General features: G+C 37.7%; 1 protein-coding gene across 2 annotated transcripts in view; it reads right to left on the bottom strand.

Moving 5' to 3' along the window:
- DGKI (diacylglycerol kinase iota) overlaps positions 1-25,642 on the bottom strand; it is a 312,556-nt gene that overhangs the window by 149,098 nt on the left and 137,816 nt on the right. For both annotated transcript variants that reach the window (XM_033193175.1, XM_033193176.1), the window contains exon 19: positions 21,013-21,212. In XM_033193175.1, coding sequence (XP_033049066.1) covers positions 21,013-21,212 — 200 coding nt within the window. The remainder of the gene's footprint in view (positions 1-21,012; positions 21,213-25,642) is intronic.

The raw sequence follows: 25,642 nt of genomic DNA, 5'->3' as shown, positions 1-25,642 counted from the left end.
TTAATACCATAGCCTGCAATCAGTGGTACTAGATGGAATTCTCACAGCATGGAGAATTCTTTTACTGCCAATTGGAGGGAGGATTATTCATCACTATACTTAGCGGAGCAAGGAGCAGTTGGGCTTGAACCAATGAGACATAAGAGGACAATGTTACTGCTAAGCCATCAAAATGCATTTAGATCTCACGTGCTTAGGAAGACAGATATTTTCTGCTTCAGCTTTCAGTTTCTATAAATCAGAGGGATCTCTGAAACTTAATTGTTATTTAAAATGCTAAAAATCTTCCCAGGGATTTGCAATCACAAACTGTTATATTTTCCTGTTCTTACTTGCAACCGATAAATACATTCACTTTCATTGCTAGAAAAGGGTGTGGATGAGGTGTTATGATTTGTGTATTTTTAAAATGTCATTTCACAGAAGAAAACACTTGTGGTCTTTCATACCTACCATGAAGAACACTGAAACTAGTAACTCTAAGCATTTTAATGAATTAAGTGGTGGTATTTGAGTGTCTATGTGTAACTTTAAAACAGTATTTTAACCAAAATAGACTATGCATAATCTTTAAATATTGAATACATTTCATCTACACACCAACAGAAAAAAATCAAAGATTCTGAATTTTTATAAATAAAAATATCCAAAAAAAGTAGCCAAAATTCATGAAGCAATGAAGTAAAAATAGATATTGCTATCTTAAAATAGGGAAATCACATAACCCAACTATGTATAGAAAGAATGGTATGTATGAGCTACAGGACACATTACTACTGAAAAGCTACTCTGCAGATTGTGTGGTAGTAGATCTGCATTTCCAGGAAACAGGTTCAGTCAAGGCAAGATGCCATGTTTTGTTTTTATAAGGGAAATAAAAAGTAAGGATTGGCCTGACAATAAGCGGCATTGTATAAAAGGCACTTTCTTAAATGGTTTTAGCCTTTCCCATAAAACATTTTATGAATGAATGTATATACTTTCCTAAAATCTGAGTATCAGAGAAAAAATTATTGCAGAATTGTTGTTTTTATTTTTCTTCATTAGTAGGTAATTAACATTTTACCTGGTCAGGTTGACAATTGCTTGCCAAGGTCCTGAATCCTCAGTGGGGAGCTACATTTGGCTCTGGAGAGAGACATAGATGGCCCCATAATTCTATTCATCAATCTACAGCTGTGATGTGTTCCCACCAGCCCAAGTTTTCTTGTCAGAAATCCAAGAAGGAAGAATTGAGAGTCCTCTAAACCTGACCCTTCCTCCTTTCCAATTTGACCCGATTAGCCAACTGGGAGGAAACCTTTCATTACCCTTCTCTAATTCTGGATCCAATGACTGAGGGATTTTATAAACTACTCTTATTTTTTGGAAACATTTGTCTTGTCTTTGTAAAAATGACAGAATAAAGACATTTCTAGAACAGAACTTACAACAATGACACAATAAGTATATCAATATAACAATTATTCATCAACAAAAAGAACTTTTACAAAATTTGATAGTAAGGTTGAGAAAAAGAGTTCTCCAGAATATACTTTTATGGATGGACTGATGGGTCATTTGGGCCCAGGTGCAGTGGCACCTATAATTTCAGCATTTTGGGGAGGATCACTTGAACTCAGGAGTTTGAGGCTAGCTTGAAAACATAGTGAGATTGTCTCTAAACACTCTTTTAAAATAGATAAATAGGCACGGTGGCATGCACCTGTTGTCCCAGCTCCTCAGGAGGCTGAGGCGGGAGGATCGCTTGAGCCCAGGAGTTCAAGGTTGCAGTCAACTATAATAGTGCCACTACACCTCAGCCTAGACATAGAGTGAGACTCTGTCTCAGAAAAAAATAATGAAAGTAAATAAATAAAATAAATTACTTGGATGAAGGAGAAACAAACACAAAATAAGTAGTTAGATATTTTGATGCCACAAATATTAAGAAGAAAACAATGAAAAAGAAAGAAAATAATGGTTTTATTGATAATATCATGATAGAATGTGAAAATAATTAGAGTGCCTTTGCTTGTTCCGTTTCTTTCTCTCCTTTCACTTACCACATTAAAATAAATCAAGTCTCTATTAAAGGCAGCAAACCAATGTATTTATAAGACAAGACCCTTTACTCAAGAAAACATACTTGTTTTACTTTTCCTGGACAACAAAATAACATCAAGTCAAATGACACAATCATGTCCCAATTACAGGACATAAACCACCTTTCTTAAGAGCAGTAAGGTCTAAGTGATTACTTTTTCAAATAAATACAACTATAGTTCTTTATATTATAAGGCTGAAAAGCTTTGGCCTTTTTGTTCCATTTGTAATTCTTCCAATGGTACTTTCATTTTATTTTATTTATCTTTTTTTCTTAATTTTTAAAATGGCCCAAGATGAAAAGTGTTTTTATTTCAGTCAAATATCTGGGCTATAACTATGGAACTCCGTGAATCATTTATAGAATTTCATTTTCTGACACAAAATATGATGAGTTCTAGGGATTAATTAAATGTAGCATCAACAAATACTTTCTTTTTATGCTTTTTAAAATGTACTTTCTTTTCATTTCATGTAAGTGTTTCAGGGTGTTATGACAGACCAGCAAAACTCAATCAAATTGGTGTAATTAAATTGAAGCCTTCCTACAAATGAAATGCACCTCGCACTTCATTGCCACTTCAGCAAAGTATTCCAAAATAAAAACACTCTTAGAAAGCTCAAAACAAACATCTAGGTTTCTTTGTTGATATGTCAGAGGATAAATGTCAGTTATTATTCTAGTACTGGAGTAAAAATTGAAATGTCTCTCTTTCCTTCCTGAATGCAGCAAACCCATTAATAACATTGCAGTTATAATGGTTAATTTAAAAATATTTAGTTCTTATGTTTTGCTTTGTTTTGTTTTCTGGGTGGGGAGTCCATTTTTAAACAAATATTTTACTCACAAAGACTAACAAAAGTATTCCTTTTCCTTCCCGTTTACAGTCTGTACGTATTTCTGTAGATTTTTAAAATTATAATCATGCTTTAGGAATTCAGATTTGGACAAAAATTTAAAATACATATTGTTCAACCACCTTATTTTACAGAAAGTGAATTTGGGTCCAGAGATGTCAATAACCTTATTGTATCTATATAATTAATATGGAAAATCTGTTATAAATAATAGGGTAATGTTCTTCAGCTCTTCTTATACCCTTTAATAAAAAATATTTTAAATAAGTAAAATATTTATACAAATAATATACACAAAGTTTAGTGTTCAGAAGGTGACACAAAAAGAAATACAACTAAAAATCAATCAAATTTATCCAGTATGATGCTGTTATGTACTAAGTTATCTGTCCCCCAAATTGGTAAGTTGAAGTTCTAACCCCTAGCACTTCAGAATGTGACTGTATTTGGAAACAGGGTCTTTAAAGAAGTAATTAAGTTTAAATGAAGTTGTTAGAGTGGAACCTAATCCAACATGACTAGTGTCCTTTACATAAAGAGGGAATTTGGACAGACATATAAAGAGGGAAGATCATATGAAGACAAGAGAAGACAGCATCTACGAGACAAGGAGACAGACTTCAGAAGAAACCAACCCTGCTGGCTGACACCTTCATTCAGACTTACAGGCTCCAGAATTGTAAGGAAATAAATTTGTGTTGTTTTAGCCACTCACTCTGTGGTACTTTGTTATGGCAATCCTAGCAAACTCATACAGATATCTACTAAAAAGTTGCACTAAAAGAACTAACTCGTTTTGTTCTAATCCTACAACTAGTGTTTATAAAAAGATAAATAATGGAAGAATGAGAGAAATCTAATTTTTAATTTTCAATAATTCCAATCTGGCCTGGGAATCTCTGCCAGTTTGCTATCCCTGCCCTGGCTATTCAGACCTTAATTTTCACTTATCTATTAAAAACATAGAGAAATCTAAAAAACAAGTGTTGTATTTGTTGGACTAATTGTATCTCTAAAGTCAGATTTCTATTTTTGAAATTTATTTTTATTTTTTAAAAATTTCATAAATGTTTCCCCTCCTTTTCCCTGCCAAACATACCTGGCACATGTACTATACCCAAACCTTCCTGTAAACTCTCGCCTTTACCCCCAAGTCTGACTTCTGCAAGAGCTCCCTTATTCCCTGCACACTCAAGCAACAAAACCTGCAGTAAATATCCGCTGCACTTTTGAAGTAACCTTTTACTATATGAAAAGTGCTGAGTGGTAAGACTATTTCTACACCTATGAGGACATGAATAATTCATCTATAAAAATAAATTTGAAAGCAACAAGATAGAATGTTAAATGTGGAGGGGGCCCTAAGTGTACTGCGTCTTTACATAAGTGGACTGATTGCCAAGCTCTGGGTTGACTGTTACTAATATAAGAACACAGGAATAATTCCTCCACTGTGGATGTCAGCATGACGTTTCCTGATAAGCCAGTTTCTCAGTTCAAACACCACTCCTTATGATTCTAAAAGACTTCAAATTACTTAGCGGTGCTATTTTTAACTGGAACTTGTCATTCTGAAATTTTATAACAACACTTGAACTATAAACCTATGACACCAAAGATTCACACATTTGCAACACTCAGGATTATTATTATTCATAACCAAGTTTCCTTTAAAAGTATATATAATATGATTGGATTAAAATATATAAATAATATAGATAAATATACATACATATACACACACAGAAGAAATTGACCAGAAGTGATACTGACAGCAGAGGTCAATGCCTTAAATGCTATGATGTCAACTTTATCAATTTACAGCACGCAATCATAAGCAAGTTTCCTACCATTTCTTGTTCTCTGTCTTCTCATATAGGGAATGAGACTAGTAGCAATTGTGACCTTAGAAGTTAGTAGGGTGTTAAATTTGATCACAGAGCAAGGTGCTTAGGTACATATTACGTCTCCAGCTAAATGTAAAAATCCACTTTGGTTCTTGCTGACAGAAAAGTGAGACATGAACTATGCTTACCAAGGCACAACAGGGCCTGGCCCCCCTGCCCAGTACTCAGAACGAAGGACAACCCTGTCTTGTCCCATAGCAAGTCTCATCCACTTCATGTTACAGGTTTTTTGGGGACAGATTTTCTTATGACCCTAAGGTCATGCTTTGAATTCTACCATAACAGAACTTCAAAGCTAATAGGAATTCCAAGGACCAATTGCAGTTTTTTTAATATCTGAAAAACTGAAATGCAAAAGGTTAATACGTGGCCTATGTTACACAGACAAATGCAGGGTTCTCCCAGATAGTCAAATCAGAAGGATGTTACCATAAGGAAAGAGGGGTTGTAGAATAAGGAGGAAGACGCTCCGGCTACAGACCCATGGACTGCTTCCACTGCCCATTTTCTTTGTGTCACTAGACCCCTTGGAGTGGAATGGAAGCCCAGGCAGGGTGAGGGAACTCATGGGAGAAACTCATTTAAAAATTTCAAAAAAAATTTTTAAAAGTTGCAGTCTGGGCTCTCATGGAAACTGAGAGATAAAGTGTGGAAAGTGGCATGAGCTGAAGTCCAAGTAACCATTAATTTCTTTTCTTTGGAATTATCCATTGCAGATGTCTGTTTTATGGAACTAGTAGAGAAGAGTGGCATAACAAGAGGAAAGAAGGGATGACATGATGGTATGACTGAAAGTCAAGAAACTGTGCACAGTCTGAAGTGAAATTACTAGTAAGATCACCCAAGAAATTCAGGAGCCAAGGGAGAGAGAGGAAGGAAGAAGTGACGATGGGCAAAATTTAGCATCTTCTTTTGCTCAGGAGTTTAGAAAGCAAATATCTTTGCTTTCCAGGTAGCCTGAAGCTAACTCTTACACTTCACTATCTGACCTTAAGATTCAGCAAATGGCATGCCTTTCAATTCTATGAATGTAGCAATTCTCTCCTGTTCTTTCAAAAATATGAAGTGTTTTGCTTTTTTATCCCTTTTTAGAAGTACTCCCATTCATGGAAATCCAGCAGAAAATACAGAAATCAAAAAAAAAATTATCGAAAATCCTACAATTCAGAGATAATCACCTAGGGATACAATAATAACAACAAAAGCATGACCGACAAACCTCATCACACAAGTTGAAGTACTTAGGCTGCTTTGATACCCTCAAAATTGGTTTTTGAGTCCAGGAGATATGACTCAAAAATTATAATCCATGAATCAGAATCTGGACAGATTTCTGCCCCAGACATGAAGCACATTTCTGGAGGCTCCACTGGCCCGTGAGTGTGATTCATTCTCAGACTCTCAGGAAGGTTGTGGATTAGCCACCAGCAGCTTAATTCATTGAGGCAAACCATATCTGATGGATCATCTCAGCTGCTTTAGAGGTAAGCCTTGTAGTTTACAAAGGCATGCATGTAAATTTCCACTTCCTTAAAGAGTTAAGGTGTGGCAGAGTTTATAAAGAGAGGAAAGGAAAGGAAAAGGGGTTCTGAATAACACAAATCAAGTCTTATTTTCTAATTAAAGGGACATGACTAAGTAAACAGAATAAAGAGATCTTTCATAATATATTATACAAACTCGAGTAAATGTTAGACCAAAAGTTTTGATGTGACTAGTTGTAGAATAGAATTATAGAATTTTAGAAAGCTTTTCAAAGGATCTTCTAGTTTACTTCTCTGGCCAGAGGCATGCAAACATTTAACCACCTATGGCTAATTTATGTTTTCTTCAATTGTGAAGATCAAAGGTACTTTGCTCTGTCTTGGTAGTTTTATAACAATAAAATTCCTAAGCTCAACCCAAAACAGAACCATAAAAATATTTTAATATATCAAAAATATTTCCTTTTCTTTTAATGAAACTCCCTTTCTTCCTTGAACAAAAATCAATTTGCTTTCATCCTTACCAAGAAGCCTTCATTTATCACAAGCAATTTTGGAATGTTGAGTCATATTCAGTGGTCAAATATGACAAATCATACTTGTTTTGTGGATCTGTTTCTAACTTTGCTTTTCCCAAGGTAATAAGCAGACCCACACAATGTAGCAGTGGGATATATCCTGTTTATGTTTAAATTGTAACTGCTGTGCAAGATGGTATATTACACTTAACATATGTTAGTTGTAGTTCAAAATACACTGGTCTCTCTGCAGAGTTGTTTTGCTGAGTTTAGATATGACACTAGCTGAGTCACTGCAGTGGGCAAGAAGAAATGCAGTCCGATAGTTCTCTGCTTCAAAAAGCAGGGAAGATCCTATCTTGGTGAAGGTGGGTCAGCACACAGCATTATTTCTTCCCCACTGAATGCAGCTATACAATGTGGACAGGATTCATAAAGCAGCTATTTGAGAACTTTGAAAAGTAAACGATAGCAGTAGATTGGCGAAGAACATCAGAATTTAAGATACTATCAAAGTGGTAGTAAACTCCCAAACCCCTCTCCCTCCAATAAGTCACAGCCTGGACTCCAGGCAACATAGTGTCCAAAAGGGGACACCAGGAGCAGAGAGAAAGAGCTCTAGGAAAATGCTTGTGCTCCAGCTCTAAGAAAAGAAGGGACTCTGAATGCTGAAAGAAATGGAAGAGGATCTCCTTTTCTTTTTCCCCCCTCCATTTTCTCCCACTACACCACTACTCAGGCCTTTTCACTATTTCTGACAGCAGCAATGACAAAGCCTTCGGGCACCTAAACTTAGGAGGAAAGTGGGGCTTCCCCTGTAATCACAGGAGCTATGATGCCAAGAGAGTAGCATAAACTATCATTGCTTCTTTTTCTTTCTGTTATCATTGCTTGGCCCTGGACATGAACACAGTTGTAGGCAGTATACAGCAAAGTGAGGTAACTAAAGCCTTAGCCTTTCTGGCACAAGAACCAAACAAAGGAAGCCCCAAGAAACCAGAAGGAACCAGGGATGACAGCAGAGAGGAAGGAACTCAGAAAACAACTCCATAAAGATGTTCACGAACTCTTGGGGGTTTATCTCTAGGCTGCAAATACATGAATCTAGCCCTAAACACCAGGTCATAGACTTTAGGAACTGAACTGCAGGGTAGACCTCCACCCAGATCCATACTGGCAACTTAGTCATTCATAAGCCACACAGATAAGAATAGCAATGCAAAGACTTTGGAAATAAAACTAACATTGTAACCACAACCCTTAGAAGATTAGTCAAAACTTGTGGCCTGAACTTGAGTCAACTGCATACTGAAGCAAATAAATAAAAGATTCCACTCTAGAAAAAAATGGGGAAAAAAGAGCAAAATAAACCCAAATCAAGCAGAAGGAAGGAAATAATAAAGGGCAGAAATCAATAAAACTGCAAATTGAAAAAAATCAAGAAAGTTAGTAAAACAAAAGCCAATTCTTCAAAAAAGCCAATAAAATAGATCTCTACCAAGACTGACAAAGAAGAAAAAAGATACAGGTTACTAATATCAGGAATAAAAGAAGACTTGTACTGCAGACCTCACAGACATGAAAGAGAGAAGGAAATACAACAACTCTACATACATTAATCAACAATTTAGATGAAATGGACCAATTCCGCAAACACTTCGAGCCACTGTAAGACAACTAAAACTCATTCATGGTGAAACAGATAACCTGAGTAGTCCTACAACTCCTAAAGGGATTGAATTTATTGCTTACAAAGAGGAAAAAATCTTGAGGCCCACAGAGTTTCATTGGTAAATTCTAACAAACATATAAAGAACAAATAATGCCCTAATCTTTTCCAGATATACTGACAAAACACTTCCACAAAAATTCTACAACTAATAATCAATCTAAGGGTGAAAGACAGAATGATTTCTCCCTAATATCAGAAGCAAAGCAAGGAGGGAAACTCTCATCACGCTTATTCAACATTGTACTCTAAATCCTAGCCCGGACAACAATGCAAAAGAAAGAAAAGGCATATGGATTAGAAAGAAAGGCATAAAACTATCCTTATTCACAGACATGCTGAACTACGGAGAAAATCCTGAGGATGCTACCAAACTCCTAGAACTAAAAAATGAATTTAGTAAGGCCAATAGGATACAAAGTCAACATATAAAAACCCACACTACTTCAAAAGTTAGCTAGGCATGGTACCCTGTGCCTGCAGTCTCCAGCTACTAAGGAGGCTGAGGTGGGAAGACCACTTGAACCCAGGAGGCAGAGGTTGCAGTGAGTTGAAATTGCACCACTGCACTCCAGCCTGGGTAACAGAGTGAGACCCTGTCTCAAAAGAAAAAAAAAAAAAATCCATAGTATTTCTATATACCAGCAATGAGCAATTGGAAACAAACATTTTAAAAACACACCAAAAAATACCATTTACAATAGCTCCAAAAACATGAACTACTTAGGCACAAATCTAACAAGATATGTACAAAATCTTTATGCAGAAAACTACCAAGCAATGATGGACAAATAAAATAAATTAAGAGACATAAAGAATTTATGAACTGAGAGTCTCAACACAGTAAAGATGTCAACATTCCCCAAGTTGATTTATACACTCAATATAATTCCAGTCATCCAATTTCTAGTAGAATTTTTGAGACATAGGCAAGCTGATTCTAAAAATGTTTATGGGAAGACAAAGGAACTCAAATAGCCATGCCAGTGTTGACAATGAAGAATAAATTTGCAGGAATAATGAAACCAGAGTTTAAGAGTTATTATAAAGGCACAATAATAGAAAGAATATGGCACTGGCAAAGGCATAAACCATAGGTCAATGGCACAGAATAGAGTTTACATTGGATCTGTGTGTCTCTCTGTGTGTGTACATGTGTGTGCACAATCAGTTCTCCATTTCTGTGGGTTCTACATCTGCAGATTCAACCAACCACAGATTGAAAATATTCAGAAAAAAATGATGGTTTTGTCTATACTGAACACGTACAGACTATTTATCTCATCACAATTCCCCAAGCAATACAGTATAACAACTATTTACATAGCATTTGTACTGTATTGGATGTTATAAGTAATCTAGAGATGATTTAAAATACATGAAAGTATGCACATAGGTTATATGCAAATACCTGTTTTATATGAGGGACTTGAGCATCTAAGAATCTAAGAAAAGGGACTCTGGAAAAAATCCCCTATGGATACTAAGGGATGACTTTTTGTACATCCAACTGATTTTTTGATAGAGTTGTAAAGGCAATTCAATAGAAAAAGATAATCTTTTCACAAATGGTGCTGAAAGGATTGAATATCCATATGTGAAAACATTAACCTCAAGCTAAACAGCACAGCTTATAGAAAAAAACTCAAAACAGATCACATAACTAAATGCAAAACAGAAAACCTATAAAACTTTTGGGAGAAAGCAAAGGAGAAAATATTCACCTGGAATTAGACAAAGAGTACTTTAACATAATACCAAAACCACAACTCTATAAAGGAAAAAAAATTATCATCTGGATTCTGCCAAAAGGTTTTACTCTACAAAAGATATCATCAAGAGAATGAAAAGACAGGATATATACTGGGAGAGAATGCCTGCAAAGCACACAAACGTCTTGGGGGCAGAATACATGATGAACTCTCAAAACTCACAGGAAGAAAACAAACAGCCCAATTAAAAAATGATCAAAAGACTTGGACACATGCTTCCCAAATGCTAACAGTACAAGTGCTGACAGGGGTGTGGAGCAACTGGAATGGTCATACATTGCTGGTAGAAATGCAAAATGGTGGGACCACTCTGGAAAACGGTTTGTCAGTTTCTCACAAAGGTGAACATACACTTAACCATATGACCCAGCAATCCCATTCCTACATGTTTAACCTAGAGACATGAAGCTTATGTTTACATAAAACCTGCTCATCAATGTTTATAGGAACTCTACTGAAAATTGCCCCAAACTGGAAGAATAACCAAGATATCCTTCAATGGGGGAGTGGGTAAACAAGCTAAAACATCCACACAATGAAATACAGCTGGGCAATAAAAAGGAACCAATAATTGATATATGCAACAACTTGGATAAATCTCAAAGATGCAGTGTTCAGTCAAAGAAGCCAACTACAATCCACCACACATTGTATACTTCCATTTATATGGCATTCCTGAAAACACAAAACTATAATGATTAGTGGTTGCTAGAGGTTGGGAGATGGAAGGGTTTGACTACAATGAGATATATCATGAGGCAGCTCTTTTGGGGTGACAGACTGATCTATATCCTGACTACGGTGGTGGTTATATGAATCTTTATATGTCTTAAACCTTATGGAACTGTACACAAGAAAAGTCAGGTTTACAGTATGTCAACTTTAAATATTAAAAATAAAAGCAAATATAATAAACACTCAATACAAAGTCATTCATATGGAAGAACAACCAGAACCTCTACTTGAATGTTTGTCGCATTGCTTCCTAATTCTGTCATAGACAACACAACTGGGTTTGTTCCTAGTGTGTTCATTTCTTCAGGGCAGAACCTTAGTGTCCTCATCTCTGCTTCTCCAATATCCCATAGAGTATCTAGTAACCAAAGTAAACACTCAATAATGTTTGTTGAAAGATGAAAGCAATGAATAAATTAGGTGTAAATGGAATACATTATTTCATTTTGTTGGGAGAAGAGTAGGAGGGAAATAGAATCTAATGAGAGGTAGCTACTAAAGGCTAAGAGAGTTCTAGAAAGACACATTTTGCAGTTTCACACTTTTTTGGCATTAGCTGAATAGGAGTTGGCAGCTACAGTATTTAGCATGACTAGTCATGATTTATGAAATGTAGTGTGTACATGTGTCTTCCAATGAGGGCTTTACTTCATCATGAAGCCAATCAATTATAAAGAATGTATTAATTCATTAAGTTGCACTGTACAAGATTTGTGGAGAAATACTCTGTTTGCTTTGTTTTGTCCTATTGGATGAGACCACTAAATTCCATGATTAAAATTCATCAATTCATAGGTTGTCATATATGATCAAAACATAAAATTTCATTTTTCTTTGAATAAACTGGAAATTTTGCATATACACAGGCATTAGTAGTATGTTGCAATTCCTAATAATTTATGCATTGCATTGTTACCACCACGTACTCCATCCCTGGAGAAAAAGTCTTCTGAAAGCTAGAGAGAAAAAAAGATTACTTCAAGTTTCTTCAAGGAAGGAACAATTGCTTCAAGAGCAGCATAAAGAGAGGGTTCACCCAAAGAAAAGATCATCTGTAAAAAAGAGTTGTTCTGAGCAGAGAATGGCCGATGAGATTGCAATCCCCTTCCCTTCCCCCACAAAAATATGTAAAAACTCACTTCACGATACTGGGGCTCCTAACTTCTACAGGACCAAAGCAATGTTACCATGGTTTTCTCAACATTGTTGAAATTAGCAAACACTGGTGTGTGAGTAAATCAAGGTTATCCTCACTGCTATAACATAAAAAGACAAAATGCATATATTGTGCTTAAACTTTTCTCCACATTCCTTGCTGTATTCCATAAAGTTTTATTATCTGATTTTTAATATAATATCCTGATTTAATGTTTATCATATAAATGTTTTACCTATGGGTAGGAAATCTATGACATGTAATATTTAATATATATCATATGTAGATATAAAATATTTTCAAATTAACATTCAAGTTTTAAAGTAACCACAACGTAGTGCCTGCTGCACCCTAGAGAAACAAGTATGACCATTCACTTCACTGTACATAGCACACACACTCGTGGAAAAAGAGATAAACCAGTCCAATTTAAGATATATGACTAAAGTGTAAATACAACCAAAATGTAACCCATGATAGAAACAGGATGACTATCATATGCGTTTCCGCTATTAACATTCTCAATTCTTTGGTCACGATCAATGTAGTCACTAGAAATAATGATCACGTGCAGCTACTCTACTCCTTAAACTCCATTTACTGAACTAGCCTATATAGAATACACAATTTTACTCCAGCCACAACATTCAAATTGACAATCAAATGTTATTTTCTTATTGATTCTTTGACTGCTCAAGTGTAAGCTCCAGGAAGGTAGTGCCATGTTGTGCTTACCGCTAGACACAAAGCATAAACTAGTGTCTGACAAAGAGCAAGTGTAAAATAAAGGTTTTTGAATAAATACATATTTTAATGATTAAATAAATTAGTATGCATAAGACGAGGGTTGAAAGTAGGATTATATAACTGAACTTTAGGAATTGCTTTATCATATATATCACCAGATGTTATATACCGTACAATTCTATTTAGACATGTATTCTTTTATTCATTCATTCCACCAAGAAAACCAACCAATCATTGTTTGGCTTCAGAATACTTCATGTTAAAAATCTCTGAACAGGTCTGGGAACACAAAATTCATATTAAGATATTGCCAATCATCTCAAATAGCCTACTGTGTGAAATACACAGACACAGAGTTAAAGTAATTAACACCAAATTAAACCTTGAGAACTGTAACAGATACATGCATGATAAACTCCAGTGAGAGTATAGTTAACTCTGACAGCAAGAATCAAAGAAGAATTATTTGGAAAGGTAATCATTCAAGTGGGCCTTGAGAAATATACAGGATCCTGACAGATGAAAGGCAGCAGACTACAAATTGTTAAGAACATGAACTTTGAAGCCAGACTTTCTGAGTTTGAATCCCACTGTATAATTTATTAACTGTGTGACCTTGGGCAAGTTCCTTAAGCTCTCTATCAGATTCCTCATGCATAGAAGGGAGATAATTATACCACATATGGCCAAGGGTTGTTGGGAGAGTAAATTAATTAATATGTAAAGTATCTGTAACAGTCCCTGAAACATAATAAATGCTAGACAAGCATATGTGATATGGAGAAAACCAAGGACAAAGCAGAGTCCAGAGCACAAAATAATTCTGAGCTGAAATGCTAAAAAACATACTTTTTGTTTTCACTAGAAAAAAATAATACCCTGGACTACATTAAGCAGAATGTCCTAAATATACATAAAAATGCATTTTGCTAACTCAGTGACAGTTTGGGGTCTTTGAACTTTTATTGTAACTATGGATCTTCCAAAATAGAAATACGCACATACACACACTCAAAACTCCATGCATAATCTTAAGGTTTCATCCAGAAATTGAGGGCTGCAGGCACTTCCTCAAGCTTATCTCTGAGCTGTAAGTAATGACATAGACTAAGGGTATTATGCACTTTCCATAAAAACCAATGCTTAGTATGGAATTCTGCACAACCCCAGGCAACCATGAGCCCTAAAGTATCTCATCCAAAAATTGAACTGTTAACTTAGATAGAGGATGGAAGCACATAGAACATAAAAAACTTCACAGCTTCATTTCAAATCAAAGAGGGCAACAGAAAGCAATTCTGGTGAGGTGGCTTCCTTATCTGAGGAACAGACCTGTGAAGGCAAGGGACACAGGTAGTCCAACCCTGAGAAGACGAGGCTGGGGAGAAAATGTAGAAACAGAACAGCACGGTACTCACATGGTGAAGGAGCCGGGGGGAGCAGACACTCGCCGCAGGTCCGCAGTTTGCACCTGGTGAATACTAGAGGCAGCAGGGAATGAGCAGCGAAGACAGAGTCAGCGACAGCGTGGACAGACAAGGAACAAGCCAGGGGAGAGAAAGAGAGACACACAAAATTTAAACAGAAATTAAATGAGCGCATCACCAAACAGCGAAGGAAAGGAAAAGGAAAACCAAGCCAGCCACGGAAATAATCCAAAAAAAGCCGGTGATAGCAACAAAGCCAACAGGACACACAGGAGGCGCTGGTTCTAGGCAAGTCACAGACTGGAGTGGGGCCAGGCTGGGGTGGATGCAGGACAGCAGGTCGGGGGGTGCGGGGGGATGACCATGGTCTCCCTTGCTCAGGCCCATCAGGACACCCAAGGAGAGAAGGCACACACTTACATATTGAGTGGTAGGCTGGCATGGTAAACTCATCTTTGAAAAGATTCAAAGTCAATTTAACCCTTTCATCACACAGCCATCAGGTTTCCCCAGGCTTTATAGGAACACTCATCAAAAGACAATCATCTTAAAAAGCGTCTCAACCAAAACTTCAACTTCCTTCAGTTAAACAATAAAGGCTTTTAAAAAACTCCAAAGGTAATACCAAGAAAGTCTCACTTTATCACTGTATTGCTGTCATTCTACCCACATTCTGGGTAGAAAAATCAAACCACAGATTTCTCCCTTTTCTCCTTTCTTTTATAATGGAGTCTACAGCAGCTGCTAGAAAAGATAAAATGTAGAATTTAAGAAACTAAACCCAAAATGCTTTGTTGACTTTACATAATTATTCTCTCCACTCTCTTATTTAAAGAGTTTCATTGGAACTGCATTAGACCTAGTTCCCTGGATCTCTCTGTTCTGCAGGATACATAACTTTTCATACAAAGTCACCCATGAGTTAACTCCAGTCCAAGCCTCTCTCTGTCTGTGTTATCCTCCAAGCACTATCATTTCCAACCAATATAATACGTCTCAGCAGCCTAGGATGATGGAATTCGATTGCTCAATTCAAAGTTTGCTGACTAGAAATCTGGCCATTGGTTAAAATGATCATCTTTAACAATGAAGCCTTAATTACTAGTGAACTAAGGATAATATTATCTATTTATTAACAGTTCATTGAAGATCTCCTGAAATACCTGGGTGATTTTGTTTCTATTCTCCTTCAATGGCACCTTTCAAATAAAGAACATAATCCAGCTTATCATGTTACTAGCATACAAATATGAACCTAGATACATCTGCTTATTCCTTTTTGTGGGGGGAAGGTATTTACTGGAGGTCATAGTCTGTGTCGATTCCTACGCTATGATAAAATGATATATGCTCCCATATAAATGAGGAGCTTCTGGACACAGTGGGACCTAACTTTTTAGTTTGTGTATAGTAATGGCAAATGGGGTTATAAGCCAAGAAATATTTTTTAGGAAACATTAATTTTTCCTTTCGCATAAATGAAGATCTAGTGGCATCATGAAGCCCTATTAGTTAACTATTTCTCATGGAAATCCCTTCTATCCATGTGGGCCATAGCTTGAAATCACTAAATATGTATCTTTCACTTATAAGACAATGTGATCAAAACACATTTGATATTAGTTTTATATTCACAAAATTTTAGACTTATGTTATCTTAGAAAGCAATTTCTGAGAAACACAGCAGAGACAGCCTCATGGAATAGATTCATGTGTGAGTCACTGATGCAAGAGGTAACTGTATCTCAGGACCTATGACCGACACTGGGGATCCTAAGAGGAAAAGCCTAGGGCCTCCCCACAGAGCAGAGAAGGGAGGAGTAAATCCATGATTACACTATTTTTAATAAGTAGTGTCATGGAAATAACCAAGAGCACCACTGAAGCACGTAAAGGTACATCTAACAGCTAGAAGTAGACAGAAAAGGCTTATCAGAAAAAGTAGTAATTCAATGGGGTCCTAAGCTGTGAGCGAGGAGTTAGCAGAAGATAAAGAGGTGCAGAGGGCACTGCAAGAAGAGGACCTGAGAGCAAAACCAGGATGATGTAGGAGACAGGCTACTGTTTCAGGAACAGCAATCTTCCCTGGAACAAAGAGCAAAGAGAATGAAGAAGGGAGTGATTGAAAAGGTCTGCAAAGCTAAGGAACACAGGCTTGGGATTCTTGGATCAATCTAACTGGTATATCAGAAGAGACAGATTATGTGAAGGCAGCAAGGGTGGGAACAAGAAAATAGTCAGAAGCGTATTGTAGTAATGCTGCTGAGAGGTAGCTCACATGACCTTTGAACTCTGGCTGCCTTAGCAGTAGAGAGGATAGAGGGGATGAGAGGGAAAGACTTGGGAAATAAATAGAAGATAGAGTTCAAAGAATGTGGTAGCTACCCTGATGGATGTTGATATGGTTTGGACACGTATCCCGTCCAAATCTCATGTTGAAACAGAATCCCTGATGTTGTATGTGGGGCCTGGTCAGAGGTGTTTGGGTCATGGGGGCAGATCTCTCATAACGTGGTGCCCTCCTTGGGGTAGTGAGTGAGTTCTCACTCTGAGTTCATGTGACAATCAGTTGTTTAAATGAGTATGGTGCCTCTCCCCTCTCTTGCTCTCTCTCTCACCATGTGATATGCCAGCTCCCCATTCACCTTATGCCCTGACTGTAAACTTCCTGAAGCCTCACCAGAAGCCAAGCAGATGCTGGTCCCACACTTGTACAGTCTACAGAACTGTGAGCCAAATAAAACTCTTTTCTTTACAAATTACCCAGCCTTGGCTGGGCACGGTGACTCACGCCTGTAATCCCAGCACTTTGGGAGGCTGAGGCGGGCAGATCACTTGAGCCCAGGACTTCAAGACCAGCCTGAGCAACGTGGAGAAACCCTGTCTCTATCAAAAATACATCTGGGCATGGTGGCGCACATCTGTAGTCCCAGCTCCTCGTGAAGCTGAGGCAGGAGAATCACTTGAACCCGAGAGGCGGAGGTTGCAGTGAGTCGAGAGGGCACCATGGCACTTCAGCCTGGGCAAGAGAGTGAGACTCTGTCTCAATAAATAAACAAATAAATATAAATAAATAAATTATCCAGTCTTGGGTATTTCTTTACAGCAATGCAAAAATGGACTAACACAGGTGTATAGAAGTAGAAGTGACTGAGAGAACCTCAGAGGCCAGGAACAGGACAAATGAGTGGATGGTAGTTTCCTGTGTACAACTGTGAATGGAATAGGCTCACTGAATGGTGGGGAAAAAAGCCAAGGAAATAAAGTTAATGAGTCCAGTTTCTAGCATGTAGTTTGAAGTTACTATGAGACATTAAGGTAAAAATGTCAACTAAGATATTTGGGTATGAGTCTTCAATTTTTAGAAGAAAATTCTGGGCTGAAGACACAGACCAGAGATACAGTCTCCCAGAGAAAGGGCAGAACCACAAGGTGAACTGGCATCTAAGTGGAAAGGGAACTGCTGTTAAGGGAGCCACAGCATTTACGTCTCGAATATCCAATTAACATGCTGTGTGAAAGGAGCCTAATTTTTAAAGATGAATTAAACAGCCACCTTCTTCTTATTGGGAACACACACACATACACACATGCAAACACACACACGTGCGCGCAAACACACACACACATGCAAACACACACATACATGCAAACACACACATACCCACGCAAACACACACATACACACACGCAAACATACACACACACACACACGCAAACATACACACACACACACACACTAACATACACATACACAGAGAGAGAGAGAGAGAGAGAGGTTTTTAAGCTAAAAATTCCAAAGATATTTTCGACTAGTTCTCCTTGAGTAAAGAAAAAAGAAGACAGGCAAAGAAAGGAAGGCAGGAAATAAAGAAAATGTCTTTCAAATTTCTCTTTCTTCATTGTTCGAAATGGTGCACTTCACACAATTGGTGGCCAAAGCAGAGAAAGGCTTGAAGGACTCAGAAGGTGGAAGAAAACTTCTAGAAAAGTCTTAGAGGAAAGGCTGACCTTGAACTTGAAACTCCACTTGGAAATCCAGTGGAAGACCTTAGATTTCAAAACAAGGTTTTCTGGTAAAATCAAAAGAAATATTTAATCATAGAAGGTAAATAAGATTAGAATGAGAGAAATTAAGGTTTAGTAAGCAAATATTACATGGTGACTAGGTTTTTTTGCTTTCTTTTGAAAATGTGCTATCTGTATTGATTTTCTGAAAATAAAGTGTTGAATAATTTTTCACAAGTAGTAATAAAGATTTTTGTTATTTTTAAGTCTTACAAATATTCATTAATAAAATGAAAATTATACTATTATTCCCATTTCTCTTTAGTCTTTCAGAGGGCATGGGGTGGCCTGGATGCAGGCACCACTGCCTGTAGTAGAAAGTAAATAACAGTTTTGGGGTTTGTTGTTGTTGTTGTTTGGGGTTTTTGTTTTGTTTTGTTTTTCCAGACAAGAGTCTCGCTCAGTTGCCCAGACTAGAGTGCAGTGGTGCAATCTCGGCTCCATGTACCCTCTGCCTTGTGGTCCTACAGATTCTGGTGTCTCCGCCTCCTGAGTAGCTGGGATTATGGGAATGTGCCACCACACCTGTTTAATTTTTGTATTTATAGCACAGATGGGGTTTTGCCACGTTGACCAGGCTGGTCTTGAACTCCTGGTCTCAAGTGATCTGGCCACCTGAACTCCCAAAGTGCTGGGATTACAGGTGTGAGCCACCGTACCCAGCCAGTAACAGTATTTTTAAGTTGAGGCTGCTTCTTGAACACTTGCATAGCTAAGTGCTACAAGAAATGCCATCATATATCACATGTGCCATGAGTACAAAAAGAAAACAATTCTTTTTATGTGCTTCTATAGGTGCAGAAAGCCAAATGAATTCTTAATATGGTTGCTGAGCAAATACGAATTCTTAACACAAAGGTAAAAAGCTGTTTAAAACTAAACCAGCTGAAAACCATTTCATGTCTGATAAGGTTCTTAAATACAGAAGAAGCAGGCCTAAGACTGTGAGCTCTCTGCCTATACATAGTAAAAACTTTTAGCTTCTGCATATCTTCTTAACAAACTATCTAAAAGTGACCTAACAACATAGACTATAGTGCAGTTTCAGAGATTTTTTTCACTTAGTATTTCATAGATTTTTGGAAAATCCATGGTCCATTTAACTCTAACATTTCTAGGGTAAATTTGATGAACCATATACAACTACTGACATTCCACGTTTTTTAAAATATAACCTCAGCAATTGTGTATTTAACTTAACAGAAGGTAAAGGCAGGGAGGGCAGGCAGCATGAGGAATGAGTCAGGAGTTTCACTAAATGCAAAATGTAAACAAAGAAAGACATGTAACTAAAAAACACCTCTGGAAAATAATCTAGGAAAAATTCTGGGGGAAGTCTGGATTCTGGGAGAGAAGGAAGGAGAGGACAGAGTGGATTTTTTATCCCAGCTCCAAACTGAGACCCAGATGCCAAAAGCTGGAATACTCTGAGAGCACTATCTAATCCTGTTCATCAACATGTGCCACCACAGAGAGAGAACAGTAAGTGTTGGTAGTGAGTGAGGGCACCTGTGTTGCCAGCTATTCTAGGGACTTCTGCATAATGCATGGCAAAGCATGCCCTTGCTTTACAGGCACCACAAGGAAGCCAGCCACTCAGTGCAAATAGATAACCATGCATGACAGGCCACAAACGGGAGAAGCACCTTTGAGAGTCCCTCACTGTGACAGAGAATGACACAAGGCTAAGCCCTGAAATGGCCTTAGGCATACAGCATGATATATAGGAAATATTCAAAAGATGCCAAAACTTCCGTTCATTATCCATCCCCTTCTCCAACCCCACAGACACTTAATCACTAGTTGGAGTGAGACACACTATATAATGAATATGCATTCTAAATATCTAGTCATTATTACCTTACCTCAAGTCAGTTTATTAAAATGCCTAAGAAAGGAAAACTCCAGGAGGGATACCACATGTTTAAGGGTAGAAAGAGTGGGTCAGGCTATGTCTGGACAATAGGATGCTGCCCAGAAAGCCAATGCTGAGTTGAAGCACCAGAGTATACAGGACCCCAAAATAGGAACATCAGGAAGGGAACAATTCGCTGGCAGGCAGAAAGAGATGCAATGTGGATAGAGGCCAGCCACTGACCAGCTCTGCCAACCAGCCGCGACTGGAGAAACCAACACTCTCCAAGCGACCTAAGTAAAGAGCAGGCTAACTATGTGCTTCCCTGAAACACAACAAACAAAAACACATTTACCTGAACACAGTTTACCACCCTAGAATCCCTCTCAATGATTTTCTGAGAGTCCCAGTAAATATATTCTCAAGTGGTCAGTGAAGAAGAATCATCTATCTCATGTACAGTAATAACTACTAAAAGAAGGGTATGGAACTGTACAATAAACAAGGGGAAAAAACTCTATATGTTCCCATGAGAGAAACCAAGGAACTGCTGAGTCTCCCGGACTTTTTTCCTCTTCCCAACACAGTGAGGTTCCCAGACCATGCACATGCTCTGCACTCTCCTCTCCAAGGTCTTCGTGTTAAGCAAGGTAGGCCATGAGCAGACTCACTCATTAAGTAAAGGCATGGATGTTCTCCTCTTGCTCTTCTGTACCATGTTGGCCTGATTCCTCAGGGAGATCCGAATCATAGCTGGGGCCAACCTACAGGGCTCCCCATCCACTTGCATGGGGATGGATTTGTAAGTTAGAAGCATGACTTCTCGACACTGGTGTAGCCTCTCTCCATGGCCCCCAACTTGCAGGGCTGCCTATAAAAACAAGAGTCAAAGGGAAGCAAGGAGTTAGTTCTCATCATTTAAGAAAGCTGGAGGCCAGGCGTGGTGGCTCATACCTGTAATCCCAGCACTTTAGGAGGCCGAGGCAGGTGGATCACCTGAGGTCAGGAGTTCGAGAGCAGCCTGGCCAACATGGCGAGACCCCGTCTCTGCTAAAAATACAAAAAAAAAAAAAAAAAAAGCTGGGCATGGTGGCGGGTGCCTGTAGTCCCAGCCACTTAGGAGGCTGAGGCTGGAGAATCCGTTGAACCCGGGAGGCGGAGGTTGCAGTGAGCCGAGGTCATGCCACTGCACTCCAGCATGGGCAATAGAGCGAGACTCCATCTCAAAAATAAAAAAGAAAAAGAAAGCTGGAAATCCCAAGTCCATTGTACATAACCAAGGAGTCTGTAATAAACATAGTAAAATTGGTAAAATTAACCACTACCATAGTAGGAAACCTGGATAAACTATTAATACAAATAAACTGAATATTCACAATTATGACGAGCTTTACCATAAATTCCTATTAACTACCACTTTTTGCTCTTACATGTTTCAAATCTAAATTTAAGCATGTTAGTTTAATACAAAGGTTTTTCTTTGTGTTATCTATTCTCATTAAACAACCAATGAAAGCAGAACGAAACCAATATGAAGGAGATAAAGCAGGTAGTTTATTAACCTCTAAATTGTATTTACCTAATACTTAAATATGCAGCACATTGTTGATGACTTTTCATGTTTAGATAGGTGTTTGCTTTTTATCTAAACTTCCTCAAGCTATTTCTAACCTGTATAAGATCAACAAAATGCAAAATAACATCAATTACTTAATTTAAAATATTCCGGAAAGCAAAGCAGCTTTGAGGATCAAAATGAAAGACAGTAAGAACTCAGCTCATCATGGTAGCCACAGAATGGAGTTTCAAGATGATATTAAAAGTCTTGTTAAGGAGCAACACATTTATATAACCTCTTCTGACTTAGTAAAAAAAAAATGTATTTAGTATTATTTATCCTTTTAGGAAATAAAAGAAAAATCACACATTTTTGTTGTATAATATACATAGAGCACACAAATTTTATTATACAGCTTAATAAGTATTTTATACACACATGTGAACCTCCATCGAGACCAAGTTTTGGAAAAAATGTATAACACCCAAAAAGTTCCCACATGCCCCTTCCTAGTCTATTACACTCCTCCCGCCAACTGACTGGTGAGCAAGAAAGCAGAGGAGAATGCTGTGAGAAGTTACTAAAATTCTTTTTGCCTTATTACCTGATGTAAGTTTACTCTTTTTATTTTGTATTCTTGAGTAGGCCTAATGACAGATAAAATGTAAAACCTGCCTGATAAGAAGGTATTCCTCTGAGTTTAACCGGACTGAAAAGTGCTTGAATACCTTCCAACCTCTTGGTATTGGAAGTCATACACAGTAGTCTAGACCACTTTTTTTTTTTTTTTTTTTGAGGCGGAGTCTCGCTCTGTCGCCCAGGCTGGAGTGCAGTGGCCGGATCTCAGCTCACTGCAAGCTCCGCCTCCCGGGTTTAGGCCATTCTCCTGCCTCAGCCTCCCCAGTAGCTGGGACTACAGGTGCCCGCCATCTCGCCCGGCTAGTTTTTGTATTTTTAGTAGAGACGGGGTTTCACCGTGTTAGCCAGGATGGTCTCGATCTCCTGACCTCGTGATCCGCCCGTCTCGGCCTCCCAAAGTGCTGGGATTACAGGCTTGAGCCACCGCGCCCGGCCTAGACCACTTTTAAGCCATCTTCTCACCCTCAAAAACAAAACAACAGCAAATATTACAAAGAAGTAGAGTTAATAACTGTCAATGCCTCCCCTACTGGCATTTCACAATCAATCCAAGATGATTGCACAGACACAGGAGGAACTACTGTAATTAGCTTTTCAGGGTAGAGACATTTCCATTATTGTTAGCACAGTCACATTAAATTATTTTGGGAACAAATTAGAGTATAACTAATTTTTTACAACTTGTTAGAAATACATATTTTTCATGTCTCAGATTGGTCTAGGCTTAGCATCTTATAAGGTAGAGGCCCTAAGAGCCCTAATAGAAAGCCCCAAGGCTTTCCAGAATGAATCATTTACTATTAGTAATACTTTGATTTATTAGTGACAACCACTCTCTATTTAACCTAGCACATGTTAGTCTTGTGAGAACTTCAGATATTGCCTTTCTGGTAGCCTGTGACTTGAGAGGAAATAAGACAGTCCCTGACCTAATGCATCCACTGCCATTTATTGCCCCAAGACCATAGCTCTCCTTTGCACTGCAGCTATGTCTTGAGATTTTCCATCTTTTCACACTATACTCTTCCCTGGACCCCTCAACCCCTCTCAAAGCATATTCTCCTCCTTACTGCTCAAGTCCTTATTCTACTTGCTGTCAGATGGAAATAACAGGAAATCATGGGTTGGAGGAAGGGTGAAGCAAGAGCAAATCTTGCTCTCCTTTCCTTCCTCACCACCACTATCAGCCCCAGCCTCATTCCTGGAACAAAGGACCCAAAGGAAAAAAATCTGTGACATGGAGATCCAACACAAGAGATCATCAACAACCCTAAAGTCTGCTTGTGTTTTAAAGACTAACAAGGTAAACAAACCTCTGTAAGACTAAACAAAAAAGAATAGAAAACATAAAACTATTTTCTCTCTTTTTTTTTTTGACAGTCTCACTCTGTTGCCAGGCTGGAGTGCAGCGGCGCAATCTTAGCTTACTGCAGCCTCCACCTCCTGGGTTCAAGCAATTCCCCCTGACTCAGCCTCCTGAGTAGCTGGGACTACAGGCGCATGCCACCATGCCTGGCTAATTTTTTGTATTGTAGTAAGATGGGGTTTCACCATGTTGGCCAGAATGGTCTCAATCTTCTGACCTCATGATCCTCCTGCCTTGGCCTCCCAAAGTGCTGGGATTACAGGCGTGAGCCACCGTGCCTGGCCAAAATTATTTTCTTTATTAAAAATAAGAAAGGGCCAGGTGCAGTGAATCACACCTGTATCCCAGCACTTTGGGAGACCAAGGTGGGAGGACTGCATGAGGCCAGAAGTTCAAGACCAGCCAGGGCAACATAGTCAGACTCCATCACTACAAAAAATTTAAAAATCAGCTGAGGATGGTGGTGCATGCCTGTAGTCCCAGCTACTTGGGAGGCTTAGGGAGGAGGATCTTCTGAGCCCAGGAGTTCAAGGCCACAGTGAGCTATGATCATGCCACTGCACTCCATCCTGGCAATAGAGCAAGACCCTGTATCTAAAAAATAAAATTAAATAAATAAAATAAGGAGATAGCTAAAGAGATAACAGAGTTTTGAAAATCATGCAAGAATTTTATGAAAACAATAAATCGAAAAACCTAGATAAGAAAGAAATTTCTGGAAAAAATATAACTTGCAAAATTTGGTATAATAAATACAGAAATTAAATAGATTAGGGCTATTTTAAAAATTGAAAGAGTTATCAAAAAATCTTCCTCATTTTATCTTCCTCCCTACCCCTTCCCCAAAAATGTCAAAAAGGCTAGATGTTATTCAAATGTTAAGGAAAGACGGTGTCTATTTAGTACAAGTTGCTTTAGAAAATATGATGCTATAGCTTTTAAGGTAACAAAATTAGACAAAAGCAGTAGAAGAAAACAAAAAATTTTAGCCTAAATTATATTCATAATCATAAATGCAAAAATCATTTTAAAAAATCTAATTGCCACCAGGGGTCTCTTTTATAGAAGTTAAAGTTATTATGGTTTATTTTTAAGAATCAAGAAATTAAGACTTACTCAACATCAGAAAATACATCATTGTAATTTCAGTATATTAATGGTTTAAACGAGAAAAACCATTTTATCATCTCAAAAGATTAAGCAAAAAAAAAAATGATGTTCAATGCCTTTTATGATAAAAATGAATTTCACAGAAAACTAGGAGTAGAAAATAGCTTTTGTAACTGATAAAGATCACCTACCAAGATATCTAGAAAAAAATATTATTCACAATAAAAAAAAATTAGAAGCATTCCTTTCAAGAAAAAAGTTATCCATTAGCAACAAAAGTTTTCAGCATAATACTGGAAGTACTGACCAGCACAATGAGACAAAGAAATAAAATTAGAAAAAAAAAATTAAACGAAAAACTGTAAACTTACTAATATTTCTACTGATATCATCCCATAAATAAAAATTCCAAGAAAATTCACAGGCCAAGTGTTAAAACTCCTAAGAAAGACGGCTGATATACTGTCATCTTAAAAAATCAATAGTATTCTACTACTCTAGCATTAAATAAACAAAAATACAATATAATATAAAATGCCATTTACAATATCAACAAAAACAATACATGCAGACTTTTATGCAGAAAATTTTAAAATTTTATTGAAGGATGTAAGGAAAGACTTAAATA

The sequence above is a fragment of the Trachypithecus francoisi genome, unplaced genomic scaffold (assembly GCF_009764315.1).
Source record: "Trachypithecus francoisi isolate TF-2019V2 unplaced genomic scaffold, Tfra_2.0 Lachesis_group4, whole genome shotgun sequence".
Taxonomy (NCBI): domain Eukaryota; kingdom Metazoa; phylum Chordata; class Mammalia; order Primates; family Cercopithecidae; genus Trachypithecus; species Trachypithecus francoisi.
Note: the sequence above shows the minus strand (reverse complement) of the source record. Positions and strands in the feature narration are given on the sequence as shown.